Source organism: Sapajus apella, unplaced genomic scaffold (assembly GCF_009761245.1).
Source record: "Sapajus apella isolate SASKATOON/1434 unplaced genomic scaffold, GSC_monkey_1.0 scaffold213, whole genome shotgun sequence".
Taxonomy (NCBI): domain Eukaryota; kingdom Metazoa; phylum Chordata; class Mammalia; order Primates; family Cebidae; genus Sapajus; species Sapajus apella.
This window is the reverse complement of record NW_022437153.1, coordinates 532,551-547,358: the sequence shown is the minus strand read 5'-3', so window position 1 is coordinate 547,358 and position 14,808 is coordinate 532,551. Positions and strand designations below refer to the sequence as shown.

At 51.3% G+C, this 14,808-nt stretch overlaps 1 protein-coding gene across 12 annotated transcripts in view; it reads left to right on the top strand.

Annotated features, from left to right (window-relative positions):
- ATP2B2 (ATPase plasma membrane Ca2+ transporting 2) overlaps positions 1-14,808 on the top strand; it is a 302,597-nt gene that overhangs the window by 167,743 nt on the left and 120,046 nt on the right. For all 12 annotated transcript variants that reach the window (XM_032270594.1, XM_032270601.1, XM_032270600.1 and 9 more), the window contains one exon: positions 6,136-6,652. In XM_032270594.1, the coding sequence (XP_032126485.1) occupies positions 6,454-6,652 (199 nt within the window). In that variant the 5' untranslated portion in view covers positions 6,136-6,453. The remainder of the gene's footprint in view (positions 1-6,135; positions 6,653-14,808) is intronic.

Below are 14,808 nucleotides of genomic sequence, written 5' to 3'. Positions count from 1 at the left end.
GTCATTTAAATGCTAATAAGATGAAACTGAAATGCATAAATCCAATATTGTCAGAATGTTCTCCTGGATTCTGAAGGGCTTGGCACATCAGAGCCTGAAGGGACCCCAGAGAGCACTAATCTAATCCCACTAATCTAATTCACTTTCCACATCAGGAAACTGAGGCCCAGAGAAGAGGGGACCTTGGTCAGGGTCACATTATTGGAGCTTGGAAAGCAGGGAGGAGATTCTCACTGGGCTATGGTCTCAGTTGCCTGTGTGACCCCCAGCGTGTTTCTCAACTTCTCTGGGCCGGGTCTGGCTGCATGCCCTGCCTAGGCCTGTGTGCCCATTGATTAGGACAGGCATGCTCACCTGTGCAGTGTTTCGAGCTGGCTGTAAGCGCACTCATTGCAACCATGAGGGTGGAACACTTGCTAATAACTAGGGGGAGGGGAGCAGGGGCACTCAAAGAAGCCAGCCTTTCAGTGTCTGCTCTGGGCCAGGAGCTAGCTCTCACTGGGTCCTTGCAGCAGCTTGTGTAAGACAAACAGGGTCATCCCCCTTTACAGAGGAGGCCCAGCAAAGTTAAATGATTTCTCCAAGGTCACACAGTTCATTTAGTCTCTCAGCCATGGAGTGCCAGGTCACATGATGTTTGGATGAGGCAGCAAGAGCCTGAGAATCTGGTGGGGTTGTGGCTGAGGGAATAGCTACCTGCCCCAGTTTCAGTCTCACACTGATCCCTCATTATAAAGAGGGGAAACTGGGCGGTGGAGGGCAGGGGATGCATCTCAATGAAAAACCATGACTGCTGCTTTTGTTATCTTTCCTAACCCCCCAAGTCCCCCTACAGAAAATTCTTAAGGTAGGCAGGGTAGGAATCACTAGCCCATGTTACAGATGAGCAAACTGAGGTCTGAGGACCTATCTAAAATCACACATTCCATAGACGGCAGACCCAACACCAAATATCTATTGAGTGCCTACTGGATGCCAGACACTGCAGTAGGTACAGAAGAGATCTAGCAACTGCCCACGTAGTGCTCTCAAAATCCTGGGGAAAGAAAACAGTTAAGCAGGCTCAAGCAATAAAGTGTGAAGTGTACTACAATCCAGGAGGCACCTGGGAGTCAGGAGCATATATGCAGTCTAGGTGGTCAGGAAAGGCTTCCAAAGAAGGGACACTGAGGCTGAACAGGACAGCAGCTGTTACAGAGGCAAAGGCCCAGGTAGTGAAGAGTGTTCTGAACAGACACATGGCACATCTGCAGGAGTCAGGCATCTGAGGAATTCTATGCAAACTATGGGGTCCTCAGTTCTGTTCATCTGCGAAAAGATCATTTCTATCATTTCATACAAGTAGCTTTTGTGCTGGTGGACTTCACACTTTTCCAGCAAATCTCACTGTCAGAGCAAGCACCAAAGTGGGCTCCGCAGCTTGGAATGAAAAAGCAAAATGCCCAGATAAGGGGTGACCTCATGTTTGCGCCCATGAGATGAAGCTGGGATAGGGAACAAGCCCCATGAGAAGAGAAAGAGAAGGAAGTATAAGATCAGTCGCCTTCCAGGTAGAGTTCTGATTTTTAGTTGCTTTTATTATCCCAGAGTTCTATCCCTCCATACTGGCTCACACTGTTTTCTTTCTGCACCTTTTACTGACAAACAGTTGTGTATTTCAGTTTCTTCATGGTTCGTCTTTTTATTAAGTCCTTCTTTACCTGCAGAAGAAGAAAAAATATCCCTACTTGGAGCTGAGAGGAAAGGCATTCCTGGTTACCCTGGGCCAGGTCAAGTCTTCCTGCTCTGTGTGTCCACAGCACCTGGGGGTCCCCATGATAGCAAACACTTCAAGTCATAGAAATCACTAATTCAGTTGTCTCTCTTCCTCACTGTGGGCTCGTAGAGGGCAGGGATCCTCTCTGTATTGGTCAGTGCCTGGCACCAAGTAGTACCCCAAACACAATCATTGAATGGATGATTGGATGGGTAAGTGGATGGATGGATGGATGGATGGATGAGTGGATGGGTAGATGGGTCGGTGGGTGGGGGGTGGGTGGGTGGAAAAATGGATGGAAGGGTGGGTGATGGATGGATGGATGGATGAGAGGATGGGTGGGTGAGTAGGCAGGTGGGTGGGTACGTGGATGGATGAATGGGTGGGTGGGTAGATAAATGGTTGAAGATCATTGTTCATCTTATCACAGTAGTCATTAAAATTGGCAGTAGCCCATTAACTCATGCCAACTGTTGTGATCACAGATATAACTGCTGCTAACGATTCTCATAGCTTGCTTGTACTTTCAGAGACATAATTATCAGTGCCTATAAGCCACGCCGCAGGTAGCACGGGGACAGATAGAAAGCAGTACCTCAGGTTTAGAAAGTCCCTTGTGATTTGCAAAGCACTTTCGTTCACATATGGCACTTCATTTAAGTGTCATAAGAACCTCATGAGGGAGATTCACCAGGGGAAGCAGAAAAGAGTCCTGATTAAGAGTGTGTCTCTGGACCCAGACTGCCTAGGTTCAAATCCCAGCTCTACCACTCACTAGTCGTGATCTTGAGCAATTTTCTTCATCTCTCTTGGCCTCAGTTTCCTCATATTTTCTATGGGATAATAAGATTTCATAAAGTAGTTTTGTGGATTGACAATAATAATCGTACTAATTTGAGTGCTTACTATGTTCTGGGCTTTGTTCTAAGTATTTTAAATGAAATAAATCGTTTAAGCTTCATAACACCTATGAGGTAGACTCTTATTCCCTTCTTCTTTTTGTTAAGATAATGAAATCAAAGTTAATTTCCCTCCCATTCAGCTGGAAGATGAAGGAGCCAGAATTTGAACTCAGAATTGGTGGTTTCTGGAGCCCTATGCATAATCCCTAGCACCATCTCTGAGACAGCTGTTTCTGTAAAGCACTCAGAGTCCTTGGTGCCTAAGAAGTGCTCAATAAATGCTTATCATGTGCCAGTCATGCAATGTTATGTATCAGTAGCCCCAAATTATAGATGCTGAAGCTGAGCCAGAGAAGCCAGGCAACTAGCTCAGAATCACAGGTGATTTCTACCGCACCAGTAAGTTTAGTGCAGGTGTGGGGTGGTAAATGTTCACTGGCTTTGCCTTCACCAGATCCAGGCTTGTTATGTAAGTGCCAAGGACTGAGGCCCCCTGGGGCTCCAGGTCAGTCCCAAGTTCCTTCTGGACAGAGAGTCTGCATCTGCTCATCTCAGCTCTTGTCCCTGAGAAAGTAAAGCCTATTCTGGAAAGTTCTTTGTCAAATCCCCTCCCCAGCACTTGCCCCCCTCCCACCCAGCAGGGGTTCACCCTTCCCCCAGCATCTGAGACCCGTCTCTCCTAGAAGCCCCAACCACCGCATTGGCCTGAAGGAGCCCTGACCTCATTTCCTTCCTTCTGCCCCACCTGTAGCCCGTTTGCCTCATTCTATCCTTGTCTTCCTCCAGCCATTTGGTTTTTCTCTACCCAGCTTCCTAAATATACACAAAACACATTTACACTGAGCAGGCAGCAGGAAAAGCACTGCTTAATGCAAAAACCCCCACCCGCTCCCTGCACTGGGCCTAGTGCCTCATCCAACCCTGAATGAGGGCCCACATGTTCTCAGAGGTCTCTCCTTGCCTCCTGTGGCTGGCCCTAGACTGGGAAGGGAGACGTGTTGAGGCTCTGCACTAACTTGCAGCAGGAGGAGGAGAGCACTCAATCCAAATTGCAAATACCAACACTTTCCTCAGAGAGGCGTAGCATCCTAGACCAGCACCCTGCCAGCCCCTTCTTACTGGGTGGTGGGCAAGAGTCCAAAGTTGAAGTTTTAAAAGATCTTCCACTTCCTGGGACCTTCCCACCGTGTGACCTTGGGCAAATGACTTCACCCTTCTGAGCCTCATTCTCTTGGTCTATGAAATGGAGATAATTATAGTATCCACTTCACAGGGTTGTAGAGAATGAGATAGTTATCTATTTGCTTTTCATTCATTCACTTATTCATTTAGCAATCATTTACTAGGTACCTACAAGGAGCTAAGTGCTTTTCTAGCCAGAGCAGCACACAAAACCTGCTAACCTCACCCTCCTAGAATTTGCCTTGGATGGATGATACAGAACTCATCCCACAGCTCCTGGTACATAGTAGATGCTTAAGAAATGTCAGGGGAGTATTGCCATTGTTGTTATTCACATTCTTGGTCTCTGCCTCACCTTCTTCTCCCAGGAATACATTGTTGGGGTCAAAACTCAGGGATTCTGTGGATGGCATGTGCTCCATCCATGGCCAAGGAGCATGGCCTCTCTTGAGTATTGTAGGTGGGAGCACCAGGCGTGCAGTTTCTTTAGTGTCTCATGTCTCGGTGTCTCTTCTCGAGGCATCACATCTATTTTATGCTCTATTCCATAAGAGACTTGTTGGTCCCAGTGTAAAAATAATCTTCCTATTGCATCCCTGAGTAAAAGTTTCCCTTATGTAAGACATGTAAGGTTTCTCCTGTGGCTCCAGCTCCCTGTGACCCAGGGCTAGAAAGCCCCAAATCCAGAAACACACCGGATTTGAATATGGTTTATAATTAGTTCTCAGTAAAGTGGGAGGTAGTCAGGGGTCGGGGTAGGGGAGAGTGACTGTTTTGCCAATTTACAGATAAGTGAATCAAGGCTCCAAAAAGTGAAGGAACTTGCCCAGGGTCCCACAGCCAGGATGTGAACCCAAATTGCTCCGATGCCAGATCCTGTGTTCCTAGCAGCTGCCTGGCACAGTCCACCCACCCACAGGGCTCTTCAGAGACAAAGGCGGGAGCGCCCCCTAGGGGAGGGGAGGAGCTGGGGGCTGGGAGCCGGGAGACTCTTTCCCTCTGTGCTCCTCTGCACTCTTGCTCCCTACGGCTCTGGACAAGTGCTTTTCCCTCTCTGAGCTTCAGGTTCCCCCCTGGGAAAGTGAATTACCTCTAGAATGCCTCCAGCTCTAAAATGTGTGAAAGACGAAAGGGTTGTGAAAGAGATAAAGCAAGGGAGGAGTTTGGAGCTGGGAAGGGTGTAGTCCTGCCTTCCTTCCCCCACCCTTTTTGCTCACTGTCCTGGGCCCAGGATGGCCAGCTGTCCATGGCCGCTGGGCGGGGCTGGACCCTGTGCCAGGCCCAGCCGAGCTCAGCTGGGGCCCTTTGTCACCCAACGCTTGCTGGGGCCTCGGCCTCCGGTGTTGGGTGTCAGGGAGGATTGGATTCTCTCCTGGCAGCCCCACAGATGCCGCACTCCTGCAAGGTGGCTGGGCAGGCAGGGAGAAGCCAGAGCTCCCTCCTCCTCGGCTCCAAAGAGGGACTGGTGGCCGCTGTCCGTGGTGCTGGTCTATGGGACCACACCCCCACCCCACTCCAGGTGAGGGCTCCATGGACCTGAACTAATACAGGGACCAAGCTCTGGCCTCAATGATTCTTGTGAATATACATGAGCTGGCTTCTCTGGCCAGGCTGAGGGCCTCGATTAATATGGTGGGGGCCTGTGGGTGCAGGTGGAGGGCTTTCTCCCATCCCCATGCCTGTGAGACCTGAGTGGGGAGGGATGTAGGAGAATAGTGTATTGATGGGCACAGGTGGTATGGGGGGAAGACTTGGGGGGGAGCTTGGGAACAATGTATTTGGGGGAGTGTGTCCCAGATTGTGTGGGCATGGGGCATGTGTAAACATGTCAAGGATAGTGAGAGAAGGAGGGAAATGGAGTCTGGGTGTGCTCAGAGGGCCTGTTAGCACAGCAATTCTTGAGGAAAAAGGGTGGGGCTCGAAGCTGGTGTGTGGGGCCTGGGTGTTGGTGTGTGTGTGGCAGTGGCGCAGGGCCCAAGGACATGCCAGAAGGTATGTGTTGGGGGGATGTGTGTACACACGGGTGTGTGCTGTGAAGCGAATGTGTTCCATAGCACAGTGCACAAATAGGGAGTTAACGTGTTATCAGGATATGCCTTGAGGGTGGCATATCGTGGAGTGCCTGGGTTGGCACTACGACCATTGGATTTACAGTGTGAGCTGGTGTGTTAGGGTGTGTGTGTGTAGTCAGTATTGTTTGGGTTGCTGTGTGTGTGCCTGGGGCCTTCCTGAGCACCTGTCCCATGTGGCCTCTAGTGCCTGGCCTTTGTCACTCACTTTGTGCTTGTCCCACAGGAGCCACCACCTCTGACCATGTAGATGCCAGCTCCAGGGAGCAGCATGGGCCCCACTGAATGGAGACTCCTGGGTCTACAGCCCTGAGCCCCTACGGCCCCTGGACCTCGTCCCACACCCAGGGACATCCCTTGGAGCTCACCACTGCTGTCACCAGCTGGCCTCAGCCACCCCCACCCCTGAGGACCCGGAGTCGGCCACCTGGTGCCACAACTGACCAGTGAGGGTGTGCTGAGGACAACCACAAGCAGCCATCACCCAGCAGCCTTTTGTCCAGCACTGACCCTCGGGCCCACCCCGAGCAGGGACTGCAGCAACATGGGTGACATGACCAACAGCGACTTTTACTCCAAAAACCAAAGAAATGAGTCGAGCCATGGGGGCGAGTTCGGGTGCACAATGGAGGAGCTCCGCTCACTCATGGAGCTGCGGGGCACTGAGGCTGTGGTCAAGATCAAGGAGACTTATGGGGACACCGAAGCCATCTGCCGGCGCCTCAAAACCTCACCTGTTGAAGGTAAGTGTCTGAGACTTGAACCCAGGGCTACAGCCTAGGCGGCCACCGTCTGAACTGCCGCAGGGGCCATATTCATAATGTGTAACAGCAGGGGTGTTTCAGAAAAAGGCTGAAATGCCAGAATGGCCATTGTAGTGTATTCTAGCTGAGTGTCAGCCCCTCTGGAAAGGCTGGAGAACAGAGCCTCATCACTGGCTGGGCATGACCCAAGCCACCTGCAGACAGAACAGCAGGAAGAGAGCTGGGTCAAGACTGTGTTCTGGAGACAAGGGACCCCACAGCCACAGAGTGGCAAGCTCCACATTCTATAAATATGGGAGGCACCAGTCTCTGAGGCAGAGGCAGAAGGGCCACTGGGTGGGACCAGCATGGAACCTGCACCCAGGCCCAGGAGGGATTTGTGCTTTCCCCACTTATTCCACAATGGTTGGCTTTGAGGTTCCAACCATCCAGGCCCAGTTCTTCCTTCCTTAAGCCCCAGGAATTCTCTAGTGTGGGCTTGAGTGTGGAACCGTAGCACCACCAACGTGCAGCCAATCCTCTGCTGCTGGACTGGAATCAAGTCTCTCTGCCAAATCCAGACTCTGGTTGGGGGTTGCTGGGGTTCTGGGGCATCACGGCTGTAGAGTTGCTGGACAGACAAAGCAGTAGGAAGATGGCTGTGATGGGAAGGGTGACAGCTGTCCTTGTGTGTCCTGCCCTGAGGGTGGAGTGGGGCTTTCTTGCACCTGTCAAAATTGAACAGGCCTGGGATCTCGAGAGAGAGAGAGTGTTTCAGTTCCTGGGGGCTTTTCTGGAGGGGTCCAAAGCTAGGTCCTCTGCCCCAAAACAGAGACAAGGGAAGCCAGCCAGGCTTGAGCACCAGAGCTCATGGTTTGGGTGACCTGCCACAAGTTACCTTCCGCTCACCATGGAAAGGAAGCATTCCATACGTAAACCCTACAGGTATATGTGTGAGGCTCTGTGCTGACACTCTCAACCCTGCAAGTTTGTGCAAGGCTGCACCAAGCCTCAGTTTTCTTCTCCTGGAAAATGGGCCAATGCCTGCCTGCCAATGCCTAGTGTAGGACTGGGCATTCAATAGTGCTCGAAGTGGCAGCCATGACTATTCTAAGGAGAAGTGGATGTCAGTCCCTTCCCTAGATATAACTACTACCTGGGAGGCAGGCAACAGCTGAACTGTTATCCCCTATGACAGAAGAGGAGCCTGTCTCCTCTCTCCATTCCTCTGAGCCCCAGGCCCTGCTGGACTCTAGCCCTGGGAGCATTTCCTGCAGCGGCTGCTGGGTTCCACCAGGGCTTGCCTGGCAGTCCAGGAATCACGTGTGCCTACACTCCACTGCACCCAGCAACTCCCAGCTGTCTGTGTCCCTCTTTGTCTTCTCTCCTGGGTCAGAAAGAAAAGCTAAAACTGGTTCTTCTTCCCACATTGACTATTCTTACTGACACTTTGTCCACGAGCCGAGCCCAGGCAGAAGTTTAGAAACACGTTTTCTCACTCAGTGCTATTTGTTTTGTTTCGGTGGGGAGGGTGGGAATAGAGGATGTAACCTTTCCTCATAGTACAATTCTGGTGTGAGGTTTAAAAACAGCTGCATGTGGCCCTAAGATGGGCATAGGCTTTGCTTGGAGACTTCTGGGTCCCAGCCTCTTGTGGTCATTTATCCCTGGCAGAATGGTCCGTGCTCCCCTCCACCATCAGGTTGGCAAACAAGAACTGCTGGCAGGCAAGGTTGTTCAAGTGGCCTTTGCCTGTTAATTAGGGACTGAGAGATTGCCGTGAATCAGGAATCTTAAATGTCTCTGGGCCCCAGTCCCTGGGGAGAAGCTGATGGGCACTGTGACCCCTCTCTCCAGAAAATCAGCCAACCACATGCAACAGGTGTGGCTCACACTATTTGTAGGTTTCCAGACTCCCTAGAAGTGGGGTATGGACCCTAGTTAAGAAAACCACCTTCCCCTCCCACCAGAAAGGCTTCCCAGAGCTGGGAAGTTGGACAGCACATGACCAAGTTCCAGCACCCTTGCAGAGCCATTTCTGGCCGGCTCCTGGGAACCCACTCTGTACTGCTGGGGGGAGCATTGCCCACCTGAGGCAGGAACTCTGTCTGCTCTGTCTGTACATCCTGTGCCCAACCTGGTACCTGTCACAAAGGAGGGCCCAGTAAAACCCTGAGACACAGCTACTAAGTCCCAGCCTAAGGTAGGGGAACTCTCAGACAGCTAAGCAACCCAGACTGCAGATGATCAAGACCAAGTGCAGCAAGGGCCCCAGGACTCAGTAATGGTAAAGCAGCTGGGCAGTGAAGGTCAGAGAAGGCTTCCTGGAGGAGGTGTTTGGACTTGGCTATGGAGGAAAGAGAAGGGAAAGCCCATGTAGTGTGGCCTACAGCAGCGTTTCTTAGAGGGAATTCCACAGAATAATTGGTATGCTGCAAGAAGTGAGGCTTTGGGTGAAAAGTGAAGAACTCTGTTTCCTCGTCTGTGAAGCGGAGACAATAATGACATCTCTCGTGCTCTGTGCCTGCCAGCCATGTGCCTTTGGGCCTTTTTGTCTGACCTCTCTGAGCCTTGGTCTCCTGATTGTTCATGAGAACCAAATGAGATCTCTGATGGGCAAGATCTCTGAGGAGAAGGAAAGCCCATCATAGGATTCCCTGGAGCTCCTGCCACATTGGTCCCTAGAAGTATCTCCCAAGGGGCTGGGAGGGGCAGGGCTGGGAGAGATTTGGGGAGAGGCAGAAGAGCATAATGCCACAGACCCAAACTTGGACATCCCGGGTTCAAATCTCAAGTCTGCCACTTACCTGCTGTGGGACTCTGGGCAAGTTATTCAAACTCTTTGTGCCCCCATTTCCTCATCTGTAAATCAGGGTTAGTAATAGTGGCTACCTCACAGGGCTGGGGAAGGACAAAGTGAAGTAGCTTAGAACAGTCCCTAACACACAGGTAGTTCTTTGTGGTGAGATTCAGCCCCAGAGACTAAACACCTCCATTTCCCCATCGATAAAATGGGCTGTGAATACTGAATAAGATTGGATCCCAGCATCAAAGTGCTCAATAAATGTCAGCTCTCAGTATTGTTTTCATTATGAGGATCATCACTGGGGAAAAGGTGGGCACGTTCTCCGGAAACGGTGGAATGGTGGCCAATGTCCACACATCAGAAATACTTTGTACAAGGCTGTTACGCATCTCTATGACGTGCTCCTGGAAACAGGTGCTGTTATCCCATTTTATGGAGGGGGGTATGAGGGCTCGAGGTCACTGCCACAGTTCATGTCAGAGCAGGCTTTGAACACAGCCCCATACTCAGACCTGAGCCAAGCATGGCCACCTGGGAACAGTCCTCTGGCGTCCACTGTAGGATGATGCCTGAATAGGGTGGGGTCAAGGGACACCTCCTTTACTCTGTCTCATGAGGAGCATTTGTCCCACCCTACTTGGCCGTCTTTTGATTTAGAGAAATGCTTGGCCCAGCCCCAGCCCCAGCCCCAATTTAAAAGCTCAGTGGTCTAGGCTGTGCCAGCTTCAGACACAGGGGCTTAGGTTGGCCATTCCCGACACCCTCTACCCCTAATCTGCTGATGTGAGCAGGGAGCTGGCCTCTGAGTCACACTGCAGGAAACGCTCCAGGCCATGCATAAATTAGCCTTCCCATTCAAGTCCAGCTAATTTTAGGCAAAAAGATCTCTGCAAGTAACAAATGGGGTTTGAGGCCACAGGGAATCTGTGCTCACCCAGGGCACCAGCAGCAGCCAGCTCAGGGTGTGGCTCAGCTCCCACAACCCGGCAGTACTGGACAACCCACCTGGAGACCCAACTTTGGTGACACCTGTTGGGTAAACCTGCCCCCTGTGAGGCTGTGAGGCCAGGGGCAGCCTCTGCCCCTGTCTGAGCTCCACTCCTTTCCTCTCCCACTGTTGGTTTTGTTGATTCTGATTAACAAGTTTATCTTCTTACCTCTACGGTTCCCTTTCCCTCCACACCATTCCAGCCAAGGATGGTAGAATCCCAGAAACCTGGGCTCAAATCCTGAGTGTCTTTATCTTCAAGGGACACTGGGAGAGTTCAATTTAACCTCTTTGAGCCTCAGCTGACTTAATTGCGAAGTGAGGGTAATAACAGTACCCACGTCAAGCAAATGGTGTGAGGATTAAATTAGATAAGCCACGTGCAAGGCAGACCCTAGACACCTGCAAAGTGATGTTTATTATCATTGTTATTACACCCCAGTGTTTCTTTTACAACAACATGCATGGGCCCCATCCCCTTGAAAGAATTAGGCAATCAGATAAGACAGTGGCTGTGCCCAGTGCAGAGTTAACATGCCATCAGAGGAGGTGGAAAAATGAGTGACTAGTGTCAGGTGGTCCAGGAGGCCTGGAGGCAGGAGCTCTGTCATTTTCCACCATATTTCTTGAGCCCCCAGGCAATGCATCAGTTCTCTAGCACCTGATGCATTGCCTGGGGGCTCAAGAAATATTCATGGAAAGAAGAAAAGGAGGAAGAAAGAAGAGGCAGGGGATGTCCCAGTGCCCCTCCTTTCATGGGACAGAAGGCTGCAGGCTTGGGGAGAGACACAGGACACCTGTGTCACTCATAGAACAGATGGCTCCAGTTCTCTGAGCCCAGTGTTGCACTGCCCTGAGCCATTGCACACACAGCCCTCGTTGCTCACTTCCTGACACCTGCACCCACCTTGGGTTGTCACAAAGGGCGACGATGATAGGTTGCTCTTGGGTGTTTGCCACATAGTGTGTTTCCTGGCGGGGTTGATAAGGGGGACAAAGATGGGGCAGCAGTAGGGTGGAATGGGAACTGGATACTGCAGAGTGCTGTGAAACGGAACCTCCGGTTAATTTTGTATGAATCCCACAGCCTGCCCAAGTGGAGGAGAGAGCAGGGCTGAGGGAGGACGAGAGAGCAGATCATGGGAGATGGCGGGTGCTTTGTGCTGCATGTGAATATGATATTGAATGAGAACATCCATGGGGCTGCTGCTGGCTGGGCAGCAGGAAGGTGTGGAAGCAGGGGCAGGGATCTTCCATGTGTTGTTGCCACGTTCTAGTTTTCTCTGTGTTCCATCAGTCCAAGGATCACTGGGCCCCTGAGAGGTTAACGGGGAAACCAGGGCAGCCACAGACTCGGCGGAAGCCTGGAAAGGGTCAGGCGTGGAGGCTGCCCAGACACAGGGTCCGCATAGGGAATTCACTGCCTGGCCAGAGATGAGCAGGAAAGCCTTGCAGCCCCACTCCAGGGCCTTCACGTGAAGCGGCTCGTGCTCCCTGCTAAGGCCCAGGACTGTCAGGTATGAGGCCTAGAGGAGAAAAACTCCTGAGTATGCAAGAGGCTGAGGAAGCACAGCTGCCTCCTCAAATAAATGCAGGAGTGGAGGGGGAAGACATGATGACTGGTGAGGTGTCGCAGCCTCGCCTGTGTCACCAAGTATGTGGGAGACCTCAGGCAAGATACTTGGTCTTCCGCAACCTCAGTTTTCTCATCTGTGAAGTGGGAACTGTCCTACTTTCACTCTCTGCTATTTGCAGTGAGTTGAAAGTGCTTTAAGTTTTCTACAGATGAATCCAGGCCCAGTATTTGCTGAGCATTTTTATCCAGGAGGGCTCCATCTGATGGAAACCCATCTCAGGCTGGCTTATGCACAAAAGGAGTTTTCTGGTTTGGGCAACTGAAAAGTCCAGGGATAGGTCTGGCCTCCAGCACGGCTGGCTCCAGGGCCTTAAAGCTGTCAGGAGGACTCTGTCCTTCCCTATCCTACTTTCACTTCCGCTGTCCACTGTGTTGCCTTCATTTTCTGGCAGGTCTCGGCACATGACGGCTCCGGCAGCTTCAGACTAACATCCTCCTATCCCAGGCACCACGGCAGCCAGGACTTTCCTCGTGGGCCCCCACCACCTCCCCCCAGCTCCGAAAAATCCCAGACTAGGCTCTGATTGGCCTACTTTTAGTCACATGGCCACTCCTGAGCCAATCCCTGTAGCTTAAAGATGGAGCGGGTTGATAGGTCAGATCTGGTCACATGTTCACCCAGAGGGGGCTGGTTAGGACCCCCAGAGACCGAGAAGGTTGGAAGAGGGGAGGAAAATAGAGGCGAGGCTGTGGACCCACAGCAGCGGGGATGGTCCCTACTGTGTGCTGGGGAGGAAGAGCAGAAACGTTCCCTCCTCTTGAGGAGAGCATGGCCTGGAGGGGGAGAAAACAGGATGGAGGAGGCAGCTGAGGAGAAAAGGTGGGATTCAGAACCACCTGAAATACAGCGTGGCTAAAGATTCTACCCGCCAGACCACGGCCCCATTAGTAATTACACCAGGGTGCTGCTGCATGAGCTGAGACTGTCCAGGCTAACTGGGTCTATGACTAGTGTCACAGTGGGGAGAAGGCCAACTCAGTATCATGGTGAAAATCCTGGCGCCACTTCTTATCCAGCTGTAGGACGTTGAACCAGTTATCTAATGAGGCCTCAACTTCTTCGTCTGTAACGTGAGATCGTAACAGTGCGTCTTTCATAGGGTCGCTGTAAATACTGAAGTAGTATGTGTAAAGCACTTAGTGCCTGGCACATGGTGGGTGTTATTTCAGCATTACTGTTATTATTCTCTGCTGGGAGCTCTCTGTGTGACTTCAAGGGAGACGTTGGGTTTTAGTTAGTGAAGAAGAGAGAGTCGGCTTGTTTGGGCGATCAATGGGCTTGACCAATGCATGTGAATCGTTGTGTTAAAAAATATGTATCAGCCCCATATTTGATTTGCACGGCTTATGCACCTCCCCCCATCACCACTACCACGGGGAAAAAAATCCTTCAAAAGCATGGTTTAATGTGAAGTTCTGATGAATCATGTGTGGACGCTTTCCAGAATGCCGCCTGCATATCCTTCTGAATCATCAATAAAACAAACCCACATGTCAGTCAATGCATGTTATTGATGGTCGTAGGCTGGGGTGGTAGAGTCTGCTGGGCAAATAGTTCTGCAGGCCATGGGGTGGCAGGGAGAGCACAGGACAGGTAGAGAAAGAGCCTGCCCTGCAGCTGACTGAAGGGCTTCCAGGTGATTCCAGCAGGACTAGGGAGTCCTCATGTCTCATGAGCAATGCTGCTTGGCCCACTAGGTGCTTCCCATAGTCAGGCACCCAGAGAGGTGGTGGAAGAGATGGGTTGTATGGTCAGCATTTCCACAGGGCCTCACTTTAGGAAGAGCCTTACGCAGACCCACCATGCAGACGCCTGAGTCCCAAAGCTACCCCAGCTCTCACTTACTGGGGGCAAACTAAGAGCCAGGCCTTCCCAACACATTGTTCCCTGAGATCCTCACAGCAGCCCCTTGAGTAGGAAATAAAGGCTTGGAGAGGAAGGGGGCCCTGCTTCTTACTATGAAGGCATTATTGTTTTGCAGAATCAATATGCACTAATCACTAAATGCCTACTGTGTGCTCAGAAAAGGGAAGGAATATGGAGACCATTGACTTTGAATCTCAGCTTCACCATCTGAGTCCTTGAGCAAGTCATTCTCTCACTCTGAGCCTCAGTTTCCCCATCTGTAAATGACTTAATAATAACACCCACCTCCCAGAACTGATGGGACATCTCCATTGCTTTCCTCTGCTTCTAACATGCCAAGCAGTGATGGAGGTAGACACACACTTATTTATTGAACAATTTATGTTGTGTACCTACTATATGCAGGCTTGGGCCACATGTACTCTTCTGGGAAGAGACACAGATCCCTTTCCTATGCTTTCTCAGGAGCAGTGTCTGTGTGATGTGGCTACACACAGGACAAATGGGTAGATGGGGACAGGGCTGACCTTCAAGAATATCCTCTCTTGGTTGAAGGGGGCAAAGGTTGTCAGACAGGAAACGCCAGGCTCAGTGACTCACACCTGTAATCTCAGCACTTTGGGAGGCCAAGGCAGGTGGATCACTTGAGGTCAGGAGTTCGAGATCAGCCTGGCCAACATGGTGAAACCCTGTCTCTACTAAAAATACAAAAATTAGCTGGGTGTGGTGGTACATGCCTGTAATCCCAGCTACTCAGGAGCCTGCTGAGGCACAAGAGTCACTTGAACCTGGGAGGCAGAGGCTGCAGTGAGCCGAGATCAGCCTGGGTAAGACCTCTGTCTCAAAAAAAAAAAAGACA